At 36.3% G+C, this 22,363-nt stretch overlaps 1 protein-coding gene across 1 annotated transcript; it reads left to right on the top strand.

Annotated features, from left to right (window-relative positions):
* The first annotated feature begins 5,104 nt into the window (after window positions 1–5,104).
* LOC582035 (cholesterol 24-hydroxylase) lies at window positions 5,105–21,174 on the top strand. Its single transcript, XM_782011.5, has 13 exons — window positions 5,105–5,311; window positions 6,772–6,846; window positions 7,782–7,863; window positions 9,263–9,423; window positions 10,050–10,188; window positions 11,625–11,738; window positions 13,650–13,884; window positions 14,287–14,359; window positions 17,210–17,294; window positions 18,645–18,755; window positions 19,158–19,246; window positions 20,410–20,476; window positions 20,962–21,174. Exons 1-13 carry the CDS (start codon window positions 5,178–5,180, stop codon window positions 21,103–21,105), a joined length of 1,509 nt encoding a protein of 502 aa, XP_787104.4. The 5' UTR covers window positions 5,105–5,177; the 3' UTR covers window positions 21,106–21,174.
* Window positions 21,175–22,363: the final 1,189 nt, after the last annotated feature.

Here is a 22,363-nt window from a genome sequence, read left to right as displayed (position 1 = left end):
AGGACCACTCCAACGAGTTAAAAGAGCGTTTTCGACCTTTTTACCCTCTTTATGAGATAAACGATTGCCAATACTTCTTGGTTCGAATCTCGTAATGACGCATTTTAACAATAATTTAGTTCATTAATCTGCTTAATCTGCTTAGACCTACCTGTTTATTGTTTGAATCCAGAGCTTGACTTCCGAAGATTCTTACAGCTTTGTTTAGGTGACATGTAAAATATCAGCAAGTTTTACTCAGTGAGATCAGACAATATTAGAAGAAGAGACACGCTGCATGACAACTCAGAAATACGAGTTATTATCTCTTCTAAGCGTCTGATTTTCTGATTTCATTGAATAAAGCTTGCTGATATTTATATACCACGTAAACTCAGACTTCAAGAAGTCAAACTCTGGGGTCAAACACATGCAACGCACTTTTAGTAATATAAGAATGTCTGCTCAAAGAATACCAAATCACACCAATGGCAATTACTGAAGTAATTTTGACCCGATATTTGATTTAGTAGATAATACAGCAAGCCCCTTGTTCCCTTCGGGACTGACATTTCGATTTCGAATAAGCAGATAACTGCGTTTAAGTGCTTTCATTACGATGATCAGTTTGTTAGTGTTGCCCAAGATTTCATCATTAATTTTGTTGGAGAATTGAAGGTACCTCATTGATGGGAAAGAGGAATACCAACAATTTTAGTAATTCTTAAATTGTTTATCGTATGAAATTTGTTCTGAATATCGATCTGTTCGCAAATTTTGAAATCTTTCCACCGTTTTGTTCCTTGACGGCTTATAAGAATAAATTATCAAGCTTATTAGTTATTCTACATCTTACTTTTATCAATTTTTGGCTACTTGCCGGTAATTAATATTACGAGCCACGAAGACATTATTAGCATCGCATGTCTTTATGCGCGATGTCTCTTGATGTTTAGAAATTCTATGCTTCTTTATATAAACCAAAAAGACAATTAACAAAGTCTGTTTGATCCTTCATCCATCCCCTTAAAAATCTCATAAAAGATTATTTATCGTTTTATAACTTCAAATGGATTCAAATATCTGTCAATTATAATACACCTGGTATTTGACAAATGATGAGCTGTTGTTGTTGTTGTTGTTGTTGGTAAGTGTTTAATGGCGTTCATTCAGTAATGAATATATACGCCATAAATATCTTCAATTTTATAAGAAAATCAGTTATAGTCTTCATAAGAAAACTGAGAATAAAGATTTGTAATGAAATAATTAATTAATAAGTAACGCAATTTATTCAGAGTCTCTGGATGGTTTGCAACTTCGTGTTTCTGCTTTTTTAAAGTTTAATCTGGTCAGCCCGGTTTCGATTGCATGAAAACTAGCTTTGCCCGATTTGAAACAGGCTTCTCGGCTACTCGGCGGCGTGTTGAGCTGTTACTTTTGATACATTCTCTCTTTCCTGCACCAAAATATACAAAAAGGCTATATTTTTTTTATATGACCGCATATGTCATGCATATTGAGCACTTGGACTTGCCTTGATAAAGTCATTGCTCCACTTCTAAATGCTATATTTGGACATGTTAAATCCGTCAACATAGATAACTCGATCAATCTTTGACGACGACCTCCCACCTTCCCTCGCCCCCTTCACAATCCTCCTACAAGTTCATTCCCATTAACCCGCGGTTAAGCCAAAAATGTTTGTAGGAACGATTAGGTACACCCACCTTAAACAAACAGATCATGTTCATAGGGATATTATGACATTGGTTAATGGCAAATCAACCCAGAGGGTTGGGTCTTAAACATGCCCTTCTGTCTATTATCGTTGGTTTATCTACTAAGCAAAGAAGTCTTAAATGAATTATAAAAGGTGTGCATCGATATAACACAAAATGTTGTCTTTATTCATCATAGTATATGTATCTCTCTCTCTCTCTCTCTCTCTCTCTCTCTCTCTCTCTCTCTCTCTCTCTAAGTGCCATATCGTTTGACTTTGGCGATCATGCTGTTCCACAACCCTCGGCTCCTAGCCTTCTGTATTAGTACCACTCCCAGTTCTTTCACTCCTCTCTCTTCCAACAATTTCTGCAGACTGTCCATCCAAAGTATCCTCCATCTTCCCCTACTCCTTCTTCCCACAATTTTCCCTGTCAAAGCAAGATTCTCTAGGCCTTCTTTACGTGTAATGTGACCCATGAACTTCAACTGCCTAATCAACATCTCACGTATCATTTTCCTTTGCACTCCAGCTCGTGTAAGAACTTCCTCATTACTAACTTTGTCAGTCCAGGGGATTTTTTTGGTATATGTATACCAAAATGATAAGTCAAGGAAGTAATGTCTCTGTATTTTACATAGTTATGATGTTGATCAAAAGAATTAGAGGACAAAGGAGCAAAAGAAGATGACCGAAGAAAGAGAAGAGGAAATGAAAAGTAGCAATAATAACATGAATGAATAGAAGAGGAAAAAGAGGGAGGAGGAGGAGGAGGCGGAGGAAGAAGGATAAGAATAAGAAGTAGCAGTAGAAGTAAAAGTAAAAGAAAAAGAAAAAAAATGAAAAGAAGAGAAGAAGACGATACATGACTATGAGCTGAGAGAGGAACTTTATGGAGACCCGATCTCTAGATAGCACGACCTCACATGACCTTTGAACGACGGTCATGTGACCTAACTTTAATCACTAAACTTGAGCTTGACAGACCTGTTGACATAATCCCAATCATAAAAGTCCAGTTTTGGACAAAAATATCAATCATGGCCATATCTAGAAATTAAATGCACTGCGTTGGCGTGAAGAGTTTGACAAGAGGAGTTTAGCTATCATCCCAATATCCTTTGGGATTTACAAGTTTATTCAGAAGCAGAGTCAGGATCGTCGTAATGTTTGAAAATCCTTGTCATGCAGCAATATAAAAGGAGAAAACGTATATTGCGGGGGGAGAGTCATATTATTTTCTCAAACTGGACGGAAATTATAGGCCTACACACCCAACCGAAAAAAATCCAGTAGATATTATCTACTGGGGGGTTTTCCCGGGTTTTTTCGGTTGGGTGTGAAACAATATTGTTCAGGTATAGGCCCGAGGTAGGCTAACAAAGTTCCTAAAATACTCTGAATACATGTTGCTCCAACTGATTTACAAAAGAAGAACAAAACAAAAAAGAAGAAAGAAAGAAAAAACAATGTACGTAAGAGCGAAGTTTGGGAAAGGATGGTGTTATTTTCATTCTGAAGCACATAAGAATCTTTTACGGAAAAGCTGGCTGATAACGAGGTAAGTCAGTCACAAGCGGGCGTGATACCAAATCAGTAACAAGAGCCATACACACTCAGTAACTAGAATTTTTCTTCTTCAGAAACATGACATAAGTAATGTCGTAGCGGTCATGCAGTATCATGGTACCATGATTTGAAGAAAAAGAAAATACATAACATAAACAAACCAAACAATAAACAAAAAAATGATTATTTGAACAGGAAATATGATGGGGTGGGGGTAGAGGTACTCGGTTATTGCGGTATACGGGGAAGTGTCGCTCTAAAATGGGTTACTTGTTTGCAAAAAGTCCCTAAACATGGGATATGATTTCGTGCTGCAAAATCCCTAAAAGTGCCCCCACTTTTCTGATCTTGGCTTACTATGGGTTACTATTTTCTTCAGGATAATATCTCACCCGTAATCTCGCTAAAGTGAAATTTATTTTCACACAGATTTATAATTTAGGCTCCGCTTCTGACTAATTTATGAACAGGTAACCCCCCCCCCCCCCCTCCTCAGAAAATACTCATTCCTCTTTTCTTTGACCTGACAGTATCTGAATTAACGGCATAAAAGCAACTTATTGTCATTGTTTGTTTAAAAAAAAAATGTTATTAACATTTTAAGAACGACCAGAAGAACTTCAAGTCCACCTCTTGAAACATACGCATAATCATGCTATAATAAATATTTATTTAAAAAAAAAAAAAACAAGCCATTGTTTGATTTTAAAGTATTAGTAAGATGGACTTTTAAGTTTTGTTAAAGAACAGCCTCCTTTTGACAATATAGGCATATGATACGTTCACCAATAGGGAATGTCGCTATACTTTCCAACGATACAGCAGAAATGTGCTCCTATTCGAAGGTTCAGTATTGTATTTAATTCGTTTAAATATGAGTGTCTAGATTAAAAAAGTCATACTTGTAAATTGTCAAGGGACCATGACCTTGAATACCTAATGAGTATTTGTTATGCTTGAGTAATAATATCGCTAGCATTCAAACACGTACCTGCATGAAGACAAAGCACGTTTTTAACCGTAAAACTCTCCGTCATACGATAAAGTCACTATGTGACTGAAAAAAGGGTCAATTTGGTTACAAAATGTAATCATATGTATAATACCACAAGTAGGCAAGTTTCAATACTGTAAAGACCTCAGTGTTGTCTCACTCAATACATTAAGCCTATCAGTTCAGATTATGCTTTAATCATGTTAATGCATTCAGGAATGTGTAGTATTAAACTGGTGAAGGACAATATTACCCCATCTCTTCGATGTGCGTCTATTACTAAAAGTCAGGCGTGTATCACTTTTTGAATTTTGAGAATGAAAGGTATCAAACAACAAACTTGGCACAATATGGTATGAGCAAGAAATGCAATCAAGAATGTAACCTATGGAACCAGTCGAGAATTCAGAAAATACCAAATTCCTCATTTCTTTGATATGTCAGTGTCTGAATTTAATAGGCAGCTTAGTATCATTAAAACAACATTGCATTTACCGATATCGATTGTTCAAAGATATCTGGAATCCCAAAAGCTTTCATATAACGTAACGTTTTGAGTAACCTCTCATCCCGGGGATTAAAACACATTAGCCTACTGACAAAAAAAAACATAACATTGAACAAATTAAGATTTTTTCTTCAAAAAGAAATCTCAATTCTCATAACGGAAACCCAGCTATATTCAGGTATTCTGAACTTTATCTGAAGCTGTCTCGCAGATCGTACAGATATCATATAAGCCCATAAAGTGCCCCGCCTTTATATTACCCTGCCTTCCCTCAACAACACACTGGGAACGATTTTTATTTTCCCTCTTGAATTTGTCTCATCAGTGCACCCTTATCGTTTACCGTCTTCTACTGCTGGAAAGTCTTCACGAAAAGGCTAGAAAACAAGAGGAAATAACTAGAAATGGAGGCAAATTTGATATTATTTGCTTTTGGTCTTCTTGTAACGGCATTTGTCTTCATTTTACTTGGGATTTATCTCTATATTTCGTACATCCGGAGCATTTACAGTCACATTCCTCGTCCGAAACCTCTTCAGTGAGTCAGAACAAGAATTCTATGTTAGCCTAGGCCTACGCCAGCGCGGCCCGGGTTCGCGCTCGCGGCCAGCCGTAGGCGGGCCGAGAAGGCATAGCCGCCCGTAGTGTAGCCACACTGCATTACTGTGTATTCAAAGCTGTTTTATTCATGATTCTCAACATTTCAAACACCACTGCACAAAACTCAACTGATTTCACTCCAAATTGATACTTTAGTGACAATTGATGACAACTAAATAGTCTAGATCTAGCAGTAGCACTACTACTAGCACTAGACCGAATTTTTATGTCTCTTTCGTTTTCGTTCGTTAGCCTGGGTAGGGTCGGCTCTCTCTTTAGAAGAGAGAGCCGACCCTTCCCAAATCAGACATCAGAGGCTAACGAACGAAAGAGACAGAAAAATTCGGTCTATACTAGCACTAGCACTAGCAGGAGGTCTAGTAAGTGATGACTGATGTTGATGTTAAAAATAAAAGAATTAAAAAATTCAAATGGTTAAAATGTTAAGTCCAGTGACAAGTGTCAAATTTGCCAATCAGCCACATCTGTATTATTTTGTGCATTACTATGCAATAGTGTGTGGTGTGTGTATTTGTGTGTTTTACTAGCCTTAAGACAAGGGCTCGGTGATTTATATCACCGAGCCTTAACCAGCTGCCATACAAGCGTCCAGAGATCGAGGCAGGAAAAACAAACCCTAAAATATGTTCCTAATCACCCCTTCCCCTCAACCAACACAAATTGCACACTTGCTTAAAAACTCTGATAAGATAGCAAGTTGAAAGTTCAATTTGATAATAATTATTACAATTCTCCATTTTATTTTTTTACAAGAGAGTCTTTTTGTTTGAACATTTTCTCTTCTTTTCTGGTTAAATGGGTCTAAGTTTAATAACACTGGGCAGGGAGGTGACAGTCCTTTCACCCCCTGCACACTGGGTAATATAGACATTTTCATAATGTCAGGATAGGAGACCTTGCCCCCCCCCCCCCCTACCGGCCCTTTATTCCCCATTATCACCTGTGGATCACAAGGTCTGCGGTTCAAGTCCCGCCGCGGCACTAATGTCCTTTGGCAAGACATTGATCTACATTTGCCACTCTCCACCCAGGTGTTAAATGGGTACCCGGTAGGATGTGAAAGTTAATGTGGTTAGATAAGCAAGTGTGCGGTTATACAAAATTACACCTGGCTGGAATGCTCCCCAGGGAGTGGGAAATGTGCATACAGTGTGTGCAGCTAAGCCTGAATCCGATGAGCGGGGTAATAATATATCTTTTAAGCGCTTTGAGAGGGCCTGTGGTCCTGAAATGTGCTATTAAAGAATGAACTATTATTAATATTATCTTGAGTCTTGACTAGCATTTATCTCAAGACTTCAAAAGAGAAATAGATCAGTTAAATTAAAAAAAAAGAATCAATGGCATAATTTTTTTGTTTATCTTATTTATGCACAGCTTCTTCCTTGGACATCTACCCCTCTTCAAAGAGGTTAACAAAACTGGAACAGTGATTAAAAAAATTGCTGAGTGGTAAGAAATACTCTCCTAGCTTTCAAGGGGGGGGGGGGTAAAGCATTGCAGTAATTATTTGCTACTACTAGTATACAAATATACAAAGCTGTGAGAAAGAATAGTGGAAATTATTTATCTGAGGAGGGACTGGCAAAGTACTATTTTTTCCGAGGGGCAAAGCCCCGAGGAAGAAATAGTAACTATTGCAGTCCCTCCGAAGATATATAATTTCCACTATTCTTACGAACTAAATGCTTGGTATATTTGTTTTATATCACTTTGTTACGATCCAAACGTTTGATTAATGATTGGCTGGCATTCTTGTTTTTAACTTTATTCTTATTTCACCCACATTGGGCCGGCGGTATTGGAGAAGTTTATAATCAGTTTGAATTTGTCAATTTAACCTGCGCACAATTATATTAACGCGCATTTAATGAGACGCGCTAATTGCGCATTATTTTTGACTGAACATGATGTGACGTCACAATGCTTTTCTACCTGAAAATCTCATAGAGCATGCGCAGTTCTGCCCATGAAAAAATAGTGGAAAATATTCAGAGCTCTCACAGAGATTTGTTTCAAATAGTGAAATTATATTTTATCACATGACCACCAATTGACCAATCATGTATTTAGAAAACTCATGAATATTTATAGAAGGGATATAATATTATATAACTTGGCCATGGCAAACAAAGTACATGTAAGTTATAAAACTGGACTACCGTCATGCTTATAATTGAAGCAGTGTAGAAATTATTGTTTTGTACTTCATTCCTAGGGCCCCCAGTATTGGCAAACTTAATGGATAAAGACTGTTTGAATTTCTGATTATATATTTGCAATTCAATAAACTGACTGGCAGCTTTATATACAGGCAGTGCTAAAGTACTAATCAGATTTTAGAAAATAAATTGTTGGTCTCCCCTTTTTTTATTGATAATATATAGGAACAAAGAACTGGGTCCAGTGATCTGTGTCCACGTTCTTTTCAGAACTATCATCATTTGTGCAGACTCAACAGTTATAAAGGTAACTTCTATGTAGAATTTCAGTACATTTGATGCCATTTTTGTCTTCATTTGTTCAAACAAAATTATGGTTCTGGTTGAAGTATTGTTAAATTAGCATAGGGGAGATGTTGAGGAGAATTTTTTGGGTTTTTTTATTATCCATAAATAGAGCTCCATCATTTTGCTGTCGATTTCAATTTTAATTTCAAAGTGATAATGATTTACAAATTCTGGTTGAACTATTGTTAAATTTTGAGGAGAGTTTTTTTTGTTTTTATTACCCATAAATAGTGCTCCATCATTTCACCATCAGTTTAAATTTCAACTTCTAAGTGATATTAATTATTTAATCACTTCTTAGTATGGATAGAGGAATGCCTGAGTGTATAAGGGAATAATTTATTTGTGCCCCCCCCCCTATCCTAAATTACTACACCCCTTTCAGTAAAGAACCAAAAAAAGAGAGAGAAGATATGTATGGCAAGGTTTCAGGTCAAGATTATCCCTGATACTGAAAGATTAGACATGTAATTTCACATTATTAGCATTTGTAAACCTTCATTGTATTAGACATTTGGACTAAAAACAAATAACACAGTTACACTTGTATTTCTGATACCAGTTATGACCAACATGATGTTAAAGGGGGTTTAGCATGAATAGACTACATGTATGTGTCTTTACCGTGGCCTGACTCAGGGTCAATTGGGTATAATACAACTACGGACGACGCGACCGCAGTATTCATGTGCGTGCAACATACGTGAAGCCGAAGCGTGAGCCTGAGGTGAACTTTGTTCTGTTTCGCGAACGCTAGCACGCACTGACCGTTAATCAAGTCCATCATTAATGTACAGTTGTCAAAAAGAAGTCATAGATGGTGTTAACCAGTATTTTCCATGCTACACGCCCTTTAAAGAAGTAAGGGAATGACCAGTCTGGTCATGTGATTAGATAGAAACTGGAAGCCGTTTGGGCAGTGGTGATTATGTAGTACTTAAGAATTGATGTATACTGTGACTCTGTGAGGTTTTGGTCAACATGACAATAAATTGACTCAGTTTTGCTGAAAATCACACGTATGCACTGCACACAGAAATGTGTATTATAAGGCTACATACACATGACATGAAAGTTTGGTCCCAACGTTTAAGCTACATACTGGTGTTTATTTCTCATCGTATTATGAATGTGAGGGCATTTATGAGTCGGGACATTTCTACAATAATACACTTCCAAACTAACACGAAAAGAACAAGAAAGCTCACAGATTATTTGTCATTTTTTTAACTAACCATTTTAATTAACCTTCTCTTTAAAGCAGAATGAGATGATAGTTTCTTGTACAAATGGCACCATGTGATTTTTAATCCCTTTCAATCATGATGCAATCTGAGTAATTATTTTCTCTTATGAAGGAACTTCTGACACGAAGCAAATACTTGAAAGCTCCTGATCAGTACCGTGGCTTGAAGTCTTTGTATGGAGCCAGGACCTTAGGTAATGGTCTGATCTCTGAGTTGAACCATGAGGTCTGGATGAAGAAACGTGCTCTCTTTAATCCTGCTTTCCATCGCAAGTAAGACTCCTACAGATACTGACCTTGCCTCATAAGACGAAAGGGGGGAGGGGGGAACAGTCATTTTATAATTTTTGCCACATTTTACTTTCAGCTTTTTTAACAAGTCTCAACCACAATTCCAACAATGCATATGAACCTGACAACTAGAAATCAAACACAGTTTAATTTCATCCATTGTTAATCAAATGAGAAGGCCTTTTTTGTTTAATTTGTCAAAAGTGAACATGTTGTCTTATGATGAATAGCAAAAGATCTTTTGATTATTGAACAGTTATCATCAATCTGTCCATGCCATTTTCCTGTAATTTGTTTTGATCTGTAGAAACATGGACAGCATATTAATAGCAGTGACTTCTTGATAAAAGGCTTTGTTCTGTCCTGTGATGAGGAATACAAAGTAAAATCATTCTTTGAACATTTTCAAACTCTTCTGTCAAGATAACAAATATGTACAATGTACACCTTCAAAATTTAATGTGAAGTACATTGCAAATGGGGAGTAGAGTGGAAATAGATAAAGTTTATAAAGAAATCAATTTTAATTATATTCTAAATGCATGTTTTTAAAGTTTTTGTGCCACTACATTTTGCTAAAGAATTGATTTGTGATGCCTTTTCTGCAGATATTTAATGGGCCTGATGAATGAGTTCAATAGCTGTTCAGCTAAACTGGTCAATCATTTGATCCCGTTAAGTGATGGTCAGACGGAGGTCGTCATGACCAAAGAATTTGAAAGGTTGACCATGGAAATCATTGGAAAGGTCAGTGTACTTAAAGTCCTCTTATTAACCCTGGGTCATTTGTGTATGTTGAAAACTGTGTTATCTTTCATGTTATTGAGAAATATGTCATTATGGGAAACTGAAATTGCATGGAATTGACTCTCAGTCTTAGTGTTGGTGCTTGCACAGATGTTTTTCTTAAAGGTATTACAAAGTTTTGGTAAATTTTGAAAATTGGCTGGATAGTGATTCTTTACAATTTTGATATATTTGGATGCCCCTATGAATGTATTATAAGCACTAAAAATGTTAGCCCCTAAAACTCTTCTGCTTTCGAGAAAAATTGAATATAAAAATTTACCGGTGCTCCCGGTAAATTTTGATAAATTTGAAATATCGCCTATGGCCAGACGATGGTAGCTGCGACTATAAAAAATCTCAGAATATGCAGATCTGATATATGTATTCCAAACGGTAATAGCAAATCGGTCGATTTTAGTCAAATAACATTGTTTTATAGATAAATTAATATTTAGACCTTGAGAGGGTGCTATACAAAATAAAGAGTTTATTATTTACAATTTCATCACTTTAGACTCGATTTCAACCGCGACAACGATCACTGAATATTGTAGGATTGCATATGCTTCCAATATGTTCATTTGAACCAAATTCATTACCCCATACCAAAACTTTGTATTACCTTTAAGCCTCGGTCACAAATGCCATTACGAACTGCTATTAACGCCGTACGAACGATTTTCAGACAATTCGGGAAGACAATGGAAAAATAGAGATTTGTAAGAAATTATCGTTCGTACGAACCTTTGTGACAGTAGCATTAACTGTACATTTAAACAGCCAGCTTTGTGCATAAATTAACAAATGACTTGTTTTAAATTCAGTTTGTAATGACAGTTGAAATATTTTTTGCTAACATAATATCACCATTTTCAGAATGCCATCCTTTTTTAGAAATGGCTTTGTTTAATTTGGTTTATTCTTGCATTGTCTGGGCTTTCTTTTCAATATGATGATGCAATCTTAAAATGACTTCTTGACTTCATTTGTGGTATTATGATTACGGAAGCTATCTAAACTATTGGCTAAGCTTTCTTGGACTTCTTGATCTAGAGCATACCTTGGTGTACTTTGAATCACAGCGACTGTTGTAAATCAAATGTTTCTTTGATCTTTTACGGTTCTAGGACACCTACCCCCTGGACATCCACCCTTGGATGATAACCACCTCCACACACTTAATTCATATTTTCTTTCAAACTTTTAAATCTGCCTTTTATAGGGTTTAGTAGAAATACATCTACGGTAGTATATGTGTAATTCTACTGGGACCATTTTTTCCCCATTCAGGTTACAATGTTACAATGTATGTAGCTTTAAAGTATGTATTTTGTGTTGTAAATTTTTGTAATTTGATTTTAGTATTTATTTCAAAATATTTGTGTATGTTTTAGGTTGGATTTGGATTGGAGGATGATATCATTGGGAACCCAGATTCCCCTCTTTGCCAGCTCTTTCCAAAGGTTATGTCTGGCATGCAATCTGTTTACAGACGTCCACTATTAAAGGTATGTCGGTCACAGACCACATGTCATATATCACAATCCCCAATGACTCCCCCCCCCCCCCCCCCCTCCATATCTTTGTTTCATGGGATGATAATTGTAATTGATATTTCACAATAAGATGATGATGATAGTGGCTTGTTGTATAGTGCCAGTGCCAACTTCTACTGGTTCTACTAAGAGCATCTGCACAAATTGTGTATGATTATCAAATCAACAAATACTTAGCTTCTTTATTTATGCACGTAGATTAATTATAATAATATAGTCATGGATGAACTAAATCAAAGGCATCTGATACATACAAGAAAATAAGTGAACAGTTCGGTTGAGTTAAAACGTTGTGAATATTCACATGAACTGAATATGGCCTGTTGTATCACTGAAGTCCCAATATATATGACATCGATGTCCACCCTGCCACTGTCGAGTCGGCTTGCCGAGATGCTGATTGACCTTCATGTTACCTCTAGTCCAGCAGTCGAATGCTAGCCCGGCTAGCGAGAATCCAGTTTGGGTAATTAATAGCGGCCTTGTGTCCAGGGCAAAGCCCAAAGGTATGACTGTAAAAAATGGGATTTACTCTTTCTGTTAACCACTTTAAATCTAACAAACGTAAGCCATAATAGAGATTACAAATACACATACATGTTAGAGTAGATAAATGTCTACAACCCCATCGCCTTGTTCCCGAATCTTCCGATAGTCCTTCCATTTAAAACTGTCAACATAAATGGGCCTCGGCTTGCGGCTCTCGAATTACATAACAATATATGGTACTTCACACTTATTTTACTGATGCGTACGCATCTATATTTACACAACATATTTAATGATCCGTTCCAATATTTAAATTCATGAGATATGCATCTATGGTAAAATAAGGTAAACTATAGAGTTATTGATTTATTTTAACCTTTCCCTCTTCAAACTCTAAGAACTTAGAAATTATTACTTTATAAAAACTCTGTCAACACACATAGACATTTATACTGAAATAAATGTAGTAAAGAAAACACAGATATATTTAAACTTACGTCTTTCTCCTCTGTACACGGTCCAAAGACTGCAGAGCAGCATTGGCGTGGTCCTGTAGAGGCTTGGTTCTCCCTTGTGGCTTATAAAGGATATTAAGATGATTTCTAAGAACAAATACCCATTAGCCTAACACGTTTTCACCAAGCTCAAACCACGCCCTGTGTACACTCTGCCTACGTGGTTCAAACCTTGCCTTCAACTCACATAGCAACAATAGGCAACTACATGCTTGAACGCATCGCATTCCTTTCCGTAAACACCTGATTGCGGTTTACTGGCCTTTATAGCTTGCGCATTTTGACACGCTCTAACTGCAACATTTCTTGACATATTTCATTCAAATTTCTACAGAGATGCTTTATACTATAATCTACACACATATTGTTTTGGTGAGGCTGCTCCTAGTCTTGACAATTGTTCGAGCCACTAGCGGCGATCTCTACGTCTTCCTTTTGTTTCAGGGAGGGGAGAGGGGATCTTTGTCCCTCCTTCAAACATAAGGATGACACAAAATTGCTGGCACTGCCGGGGGATACATTTGCATTGCGCGGCAATACAGATTGCGATATTTCTAGTTCTTTTAGAGTTATCTACTGCTGCAAACAGAATTGGTAAATATCTAAGTTATGATGGGGATAGGATAGGGATACATTCATGAAAATTTGATACATTAGAAATGTATCTTTACTCATTAAGCAAAAAGAAGTTATGTTCATACATGTAAGTGATCATCTTAATTTGGATTTCAGGTTCTGCACTTCTCGGGCTGTTTATTTTATACAGTGTTTCTTTTCAAGATGATTGGATAAAACCAACAGGTTGGGTTAGCTGTATATTAATAATGTATGTGTTTATTAATGTATTCTTACTTTACAGTACAGCATCCTTCCCAAAGACATCAAATACAAACATGAGGTTCAAGCTGCAGCTAATGAGATCCGAGCGGTGGGTCGGCGTTGCATCTTGGCTCGTATAGATGCTCTTAGACGGGGTGACCAAGTTCCTCAAGACATTCTAACTTACATCCTGCAGGAGTCAAACAACTTGGAAGGAATCAAAGACTTTGACTTAGAAGATATGGTCGATGAGTTTGTTACCTTTTTCGGAGCTGGTAAGTTTTTTTGTGCACCATCTTGCTTTTCTTATTCTTATAATAAACTGATTTAGTGGTCAGCTCTCTGTCTCTACCTTTAATCCAATTCTTATAACTCCAGTTTCAAAACTGCGCTACATCTTTTGAATGATGACTTTAAGTGTGAAGCATTGGTACTGATCTTCTAATCTTCCGTTGACGGTTTTGCACATTATACACTTTTTCTGAAGTTGTTTCTGAAGTTTATCAGGTAAATCTGCTTTTACAGTATGAAAGTTTAGCAAGGAAGTTGATATAAATGTTTTTGGAAGTCAGGTTGATCTCTTTGTAAGTTGTAGATTGGTGTTTATATCTACCATCTAGTGTTGAATGCTACAATGTTGAAAGATATATCATTTCAATGATATTTGTACCCACCAGGTCAGGAAACAACATCCAACCTTCTCTCCTTCACTCTTCTTCATCTTGGTAGAAATCCTCAAGTCTTGAAAAAGTGAGTATGGTATCTTCAAATAGATGTACCTTCCCTATAAACTGCAGAATTATCCTATATAAAGTGATCAGAACTATTTTTAGGGATCAAATCAAAAATAGGCTTAAAGGGATCGTTGAGTTCTTGTTTAAGACCGCAAATGCCTTCAAAGTCATGTTTATTGCTCTTAGTCTTACTTATGACATTTCTAGTGCCCTTTTAGAACCTAATATTGCTATGAAGGAAAATGTAGGCCCCAAAATTTGTGAATTTAGATTGAATACGATCATACCAAATCAGCTCCACTTTTGAAAAGATACGGTGAATGTTAGTTAATTAATTAATGATAACAATACACGGGCCAGCTGGTTGTGTGTATTATAACAAACACGAAGCCAATATTGGCATTGGCTGGATTAAAACGTGTAAGGCGCTATCTTGTTTTTCAATGACTGGTCAAAATTACCCAATATTTGTGGGGCTCCACAAATATTAGAAATGGATATTTTAGCTGTCTCTGAACCGATTTTGATCAAACAATGATGACTTTGTCTTTTAAATTGTATATTCTTTCAAATTTGACACTCATTATATCACAAAAAAGTTATTTTGTGTAGCGCCCTCTGCAACAAAACTCAACAATCCCTTTAAATCATTAAGAGATTTTCACTCATTTTTTTCCCCCTTCATCAGAGCTCTTGAATGTTTTATTTAGTTGGTTTCATTGCAATGGCTGATAAAGTAATCAATGATGAAGTTTGATTAGCAGTATCAGAAATTTATATTTAAACGTAGAATGGCTTTGTTTCCTGATTGAAGTCAAAATTACTCTTATAATGGGCAAGTTTGAAATTGCAATAATTTTCTGATTTACTACCGAAATTCGTGTTTCGAAACTTTTTCTGGTATTCATTAAATTTCTTAATAAAATTAACAATATATATAGGATTTATTGAAATCAAATCACATAAAAAACCAAGAACACACAGTCAGAAGATTGATACCTGTCTTGGGAACAATATAAAATTTAAATCAAGTATACGTAATAAAACCGCAGAAACGAATACATAAATAAGTTACATAAGTTAAAATATCAAACAACTATTATCATTGAATATTGCAAAAAGGACATATAAACAATAAGTATACATCATTACAATTACATCAATAAAGGACTCTCAAACTGTGCAATAACTAAATCAGGCACAGACCGAGAGTCTAAAGAAGAAAAAACAAACAAGCAGAAGACTATATAAAGGGGTTTATAAAGATTAAGGGCTGTTTTTAAGACTGAGGGTACGGTGGCTTGATTCATACTAGGATTATCAATGTGAGAAATAATCGGGCCAAATATCGGAGCGCAATCTTTTAAAAGAATGGTAGGAACTGGATCTAATGGACAAGATTTACAAGGCAATTTACGAAGAAGGGAAAGAATTTCATCTGCGGTGGTATGTTGAAAGGTCCTCGGTGTGGAAGAGGTGATAGGTTTGAGTGGTTTAACATTTGGATTAAAACTATCTCAGATTTTTAAAACTTTTACACAGAAGAACTGAATAAACGTTTCAGCCATGGAATTGCCATCAACATTTGAGGGCAATGGAGAAGACTGTTTGCAGTTCAAGAGTCGATTGGTGACATTGTAAAGTTTCTTGTGATCATCACCGCAGTCATCGATGAGTCTGGTGTGAAACGAACGTTTCGCCTCGGAGACAAGGTAGCTCACCCGGTCGCTCTGAGCACAAACATCTCTCGGTCAATCTGTAGCTTTCCATTATCGCGCCATTTCCTCTCAAGTCTCTGCCGCTCTTTCTTCGCTTCAGTGATGTCATGGTTATACCAAGGACTGTCTTGATGAGATCTTACTTTCTGAGTCCTGGCTGGAGCATGGGAGTTCAGTAACCTGCAGAGTTCTGAGTTTTAGCGGATAACGGCAGCATTCACGCTCTCTGTTGCTGAAGACATGATGCTACTGTTATTGACATCGTTGGCAAAATCATTCATGTTGATGCCCTTAATATTATGAGAGGAGAAAGTTGCATCTTTCCGTTTGGGCTTGTCAAAACGGAGCGAACAGGTAACAGCAAAGTGATCAGAGATACCGGGTATGACGCGTATATGATCCTTTCATATTACCAAACTGTTGATTATCAATTTTACTCATAATATCCTGATATAACCATTTAGTAAGAAATGCTTCAAATACCTTTGCAAAGGTAGGGGTGAGTGATATTGGTCTTAGTTGGTCAACAGTATTACATGGTGTACTCTGAGGGATTGGAACAATGTCTGAAACCTTCCTACAATCCAGGAAGATCCCTGTTTCTAATCATTTATTAAAGATCATAGGCAAAGGACCTGCTATCTCAGGAGTGAATTCACAGATAAGTCTTGTGGGTAGGTCATCATGGTGTAAGGACTTAGATGGTTTGAGTTTGCACAGCTCACGATACACTTGATAAGCTTCCATGCTGGGAGGAGGATGTGAAGCAGGCGAGAAAGCCGGTAGAGAAGACCTATCGGGCGGAAGTAACTGACAACAAATTTCTGAGAAATGGTTATTGATAAAACTTGCTTGCTCAGACAAGCACATTTCATTACCAGGTAGACTTGTTTTTCATCCAGGTGATCTTTCGTATTTGATGATGCCAATTACTTGGACGACATTTCTGAAGATCTTTCACCTTATTTATAAAGCGCAACATATCCATCTCTAGAGATGCTCAAGGCGCATTAATTTACCGCCTTAACAATTATTGTGATGTGTTTTTTCTAGTAGAAATATTACTGATACCTTTTGATCTTAAAGAAATTTGTTTATTCAACTAAAGGGTATTTATAAATCCTTTTGATTTTTTTTTTTTTACCCAGACTCCGTGATGAAATTGATACTGTATTGAAAGGGAGAAACTATGTTGAATATTCAGAGGTCAGCAAGATGAAGTATCTAACCTTGGTAAGACTGTAATTCTTTTCTGTTTACATCAAGACGTTACACTTTTTGTTATGAACTGTAGGACCAAAGTTTCATTCACAAAACTGATGTCTGATGAAGACACAAAACTATGATCTTGGGGGACAGTAAAAAAAAAAAAAAAGGTGTCTTACTTATGGCTACCATTCGTAGGCCTTGCTGTGGCATCAATGTGTATAATTTAAGTTCTGGATTTCCTAGTTCATAAATATACTTCTTAAAAATGAATCCCCAAGAGTTTTGAACCTTATTCCATGCACCTGTTACATTACAGGGCATTTATTTACAGGATATGTATATATGATTCTAAGTGTCCTTTCAGCTTTGAGGAAATCTATTTTTAATCTACTGCGATAGAACGCTGAAAGTTCTTACCAAAGGGTAATAATGCAAAGCGCTTAGAAACTTGGACATTTAATTCCTGATGTATTAAATGCTATATAAGTTAAAATATTATTTTTATGCCTCCGTTACGAAGTAGCCGGAGGCATTATGTTTTCGGGTTGTCCGTCCGTCCGTCCGTCCGTCCGTCCGTACGTCTGTACGTACGTCTGTACGTACGTCCCGTTCTTGTGATCGCGTTATCTAAAGAACCGATTGATGGATTCCTGCCAAACTTTGGTAATGTATGTATCTTGCAGAGCCGATGAACTGATTAGATTTTGGGGTCACGAGGTCAAAGGTCAAAGGTCACAGGGCTCATTAGGTATGCAAAAACAGCTCGTGATCGCGTTATCTGAAGAACCGATTGATGGATTGCTGCCAAACTTAGGTCATGTATGTTACTTGCAGAGCCGATGAACTGATTAGATTTAGGGGTCATGAGGTCAAAGGTCAAAGGCCAAAGCGCACATTATGTATGCAAAAACAGCTCGTGACCGCGTTATCTCAAGAAGCGATTGATGGATTCCTGCCAAAATTAGGTCATGTATGTTACTTGCAGAGCCAATGAACTGAGTAGATTCTTGGTTCATAAGGTCAAAGGTCAAAGGTCATGGGCTCATTATGTATGCAAAAATAGCTTGTGAACGCATTCTCATTAGAACTGACAGATGGATTACTATTTAACTCAGGACATCTTGCAGAGCCAATGAACTGAGTAGATTTTAGGGTCATGAGGTCAAAGATCAAAGGGTCATATATGTATATGAGAAATTGCTTGTAATCACGATTTTCTGAGAACCTGTCAATGGATTACAATTGAACTTGAATTCGAAAAATTTCTTCTGTTTTGGTTTGTAAAATTGCTCTATGACGGAGGCATCATTTTCGACTGCGCGCAGTCGAATTCCATCTAGTTATTATTATATTATTGACTGTCTTCTTTTTCAGGTTTTGAAAGAGACTCTTAGAATGAACCCTCCTGTTGGTATGTTGAATAGAGTTTTACCTTATGAGATGGATCTATGTGGATACAAAGTACCTAAAGGCAGTACCGTATTGGTAAGTATGTATATCCACAGTCTTCCCCTGGTGTCTTCAATTACTTCCTTTAATTATATTGATCTTTTTCCTCATTATGTAGTCCATGTACCATTGTAAGTCATGTTGAGTGTACATTTAATATACAGTAGAAACTTCATTATAACAAATTTCTTATGGCCAAAGAAATGACCTTCTTGTATCAATTTGTTTAATCAGGGATGACAAAGAACAGAATACAAAGCAATGGGACCAGCAAAATTAATCTGATATAAGAAGAGGTTGTCATACACAGTGTTCTTGATAACTTCCTCTGTATTTCGTTTCTGTCTTGCCCACTATAATTTTGTATTATAATGTGTATGATTATGAAATTAATCCAAGCATTTTTTTTACAATTCCTATTACTCTCTTTCTATTCAGATGCCCATATATGGAATGGGTAGGGATGAGAAACATTTCAAGAATCCAGAGAAGTTTGATCCGGAGAGATTCACAAGAGATGAAGACAGGTAGGAATAAAATCAATTGTAATGTCAAAGAAAAATCTTATATTTATTAGTGTTAGATGGAGAAGGAAAAAAAAATCTATGAAATTTATTAATATATTTCATAACCATTTCTTTGCTTTGTTTTGATCATCTCTGACCTTCTAAAATTAAATTTAATGAAAAATATATATATATATAGAATGGTATTATATATGTGACCCGGCAACACAAAACCCCAAAACAGTCACATCGTGTGATTTTCAGTTTGAGCTTTATAAATATGAAATATTATACTGAAATTATATGAAATTGTACTTTATTTGCATTTTGTGAAAGAATATACTTTTGATTTCAAAATTTATAAACACTAAACAATCTAAAATAGGTATTTAGGCATGTTTTGTAGAGCTATGTTTGCCTCATTTTGAGTCCGTCTAGTGTTGTAATTTTCATTTCTTTACAACCCTGGCCCACTGGTCTCATTTGTATCTCCTACAACCTTGAAATAGAGTAAGCTGTGTATTGATATGTAGACAAAATAGAGAACAGGATGTGCCTATTAAACTGATGTTACAAGATTTAGGATAATCGGTTTATCCCTTTTCAAAAATTTCTATATAGTTTTAATCCTCCTGTTGTCACCTCACACAACACCTTGGGAGTAAAAGTGCTTCAATAGACTGCATACTTCAACCTCTTCTCCAAGGAACATTATTTCGGAATTCAAAATTTTCTCGCTTTTTAGTAGGTTTAGGAACTTTCAATTTTGATGAGCTATAAATATATGATTCTAAAGCTGAGAATCTCCTCTTAGCCAAATCAAACATATAGCGACTTTTTAATGGTTTGTGGTGCTGGGTCACATAATTGACACACACTTGAAAAATGACGTCTCAATAATCGTTTTATAAAAATGTTAATAAATCTCAAATCAGTAAAACAGTAAAAATTGACTTTAAAATATATCTTTTTCTGATGATAGGAATTACTCCAACCTATGTTGTATCCAATAGCTTTCAAAGCCAATAGGAGGAAACTAACCATAAATTTAGTCCTAGTGCAAGAGGATATACAAGAAAAATACATCAATTTTCTTTTCTCCACGAAACATGTGGCCTTGACCAGCTGTCTGTACATGTATATCTATTACCTTATATTGTGAACTTTATTTTTTGATCTTGCAGCCCCTTATTTGCGTACATACCATTTTCTCTGGGTGCTCGATCCTGCATTGGCCAGACGTTTGCTATGGTGAGTAAATCAGTCAAAGTAGCTCAGTCTACAGGCCGAACCCCCCCCCCCCCCCCCTCCCCCTCCCCCTTCCCCCTCCCCCTCCCCCTTCCCCCTCCCCCTCCCCCTCCCTCAAGGGCAATATAAATCCCATAGCAGTGCAGAGTTGTAAAACATGAATTTTTTGATGAACTTGTATGTCCTGAACCTCTTTTTTTGCATTATGGAATCGTGAACATAAGTTGATATTACAATATGGTATTTATTATTTGATGTTTTATATGAATCATGCTTTATGATGGCTGTTAGCTTGATACAGTCATCAGATGAACAGAAATCTTTGATGTGATCGTAATCAATATTTATTTTCCTCTCATCTCTTGTAATGGTAATGAATGAAAAACAAAACAAACTTATTTTCAATTGTTTTTTGTATCCATCAACTAGGATATATTTTCAACCATTGATGCAGATTCCTTTTGTAATTTTGATTGTATTCCTATTAGATTGAAGCCAAGGTGGTCATATGTAAGCTCATTCAGCAACTGGAATTCCAACTTGTACCCAACCAGAGCTTTGAGTTTGTACAAGAAGTCACTCTTAAGCCCAAGGATGGCTGCAAAAGTTACATCACAATGAGAAACCTGTGACATCACAATGAGAAACCTGTCACATCACAATGAGAAACCTGTCACATCACAATGAGAAACCTGTCACATCACAATGAGAAACCTGTCACATCACAATGACAAACCTGTGACATCACAATGAGAAGCCTGTGACATCACAATGATATTATGACACATTTTGTGATATATGTTATTGTTTTATATTGGGGGTTTGATGTATTATGTTTAGACACTTACAGGGTACAATTTAACTACACTCACCAAGGAGCACTCTAGCCACTAGACATTGTGCAGTTGTGCACATACTAACTCAAGTTACCATGATATTTGGATCACTCTGGATATGGTACCCTTTATGCACCTTGGTAAGGAGAAGTAATGTAGATGAAGATGCTCTTTCATGACAACACAAGTATAGTGCCAGAATAGTGCCAAAACTCAAACCTGTGGATATGGATCTCGAGTCAAAAATCGCAACAACTCTCCTGCAATACGTATACACAATGTAAAAGGGGGGGGGAGAGGGGGGTATGATACCAGGGCCATTTTAAAAGAGTTGTGACTGATGTGAGTCAATCAAAAGTCTTCCAACCTATAATAAAGATCCAATCTCCTATCTCGTAGTAAGCTTATATAGTCAATTTGAATCAATAGCAACTCTATTTTAAGATAGGTCCTGCCCAGAAAGTTTAACAAATTAGATGTGCTCATATATATGTGCAAATGATAGAAAGAGGCTTTTATTTATTGAATAATCCATGGAAAGAGGCTGTTATGTTTTATATTGAAAGGGAGATTACATATATTGCATGGTTCACTAACACATACAAATATTACAGGGGCAAATTTTCTATAGTTACATGCATTAGTTTTTCTTCTTTGCTGCTTATGATATGTATCATGTGAGAATGTTTGAATAATTTATTTTTTGATAGTTGTTAACATGTACATTTTCTTAAGACTTAGCAATAGCAACTCTATTTTAAAGGTAATACAAAGTTTTGGGAAATTTTGAAAATTGGGTGGATAGGGATTCTTTACAATTATGATACATTTAGATGCCCCTGTGGTTGTATTATAAGCACTAGAAAATTTAGCCCCTAAAACACTTCTGCTTTTGAGAAAAATTGAATATAAAAATTTACCGGTGCTCCAGGTAATTGTTGATAAATTTCAAATAGCGCCTACGGCCGTACAATGGTAGCTGCGACCATGAAAATTTCAGAATATGTAGGTGTGATATATAATTTCCAAACGGGAATAGCTAATCGGTCGATTT

Source organism: Strongylocentrotus purpuratus, unplaced genomic scaffold (assembly GCF_000002235.5).
Source record: "Strongylocentrotus purpuratus isolate Spur 01 unplaced genomic scaffold, Spur_5.0 spur5_scaffold_7, whole genome shotgun sequence".
Lineage (NCBI taxonomy): Eukaryota > Metazoa > Echinodermata > Echinoidea > Camarodonta > Strongylocentrotidae > Strongylocentrotus > Strongylocentrotus purpuratus.
This window is presented reverse-complemented; position numbering and strand designations above follow the sequence as displayed.

What these genes read in the sequence shown, in the direction of transcription:
- LOC582035 (XM_782011.5), top strand. Translation starts at nt 5,178, where the DNA reads ATGGAGGCAAATTTGATATTATTTGCTTTTGGTCTTCTTGTAACGGCA. An exon ending in TGTTACCTTTTTCGGAGCTG is followed by an intron (nt 13,885 to 14,286) that starts GTAAGTTTTTTT and finishes TGTACCCACCAG; the next exon opens with GTCAGGAAACAACATCCAAC. An exon ending in AGATGAAGTATCTAACCTTG is followed by an intron (nt 17,295 to 18,644) that starts GTAAGACTGTAA and finishes CTTCTTTTTCAG; the next exon opens with GTTTTGAAAGAGACTCTTAG.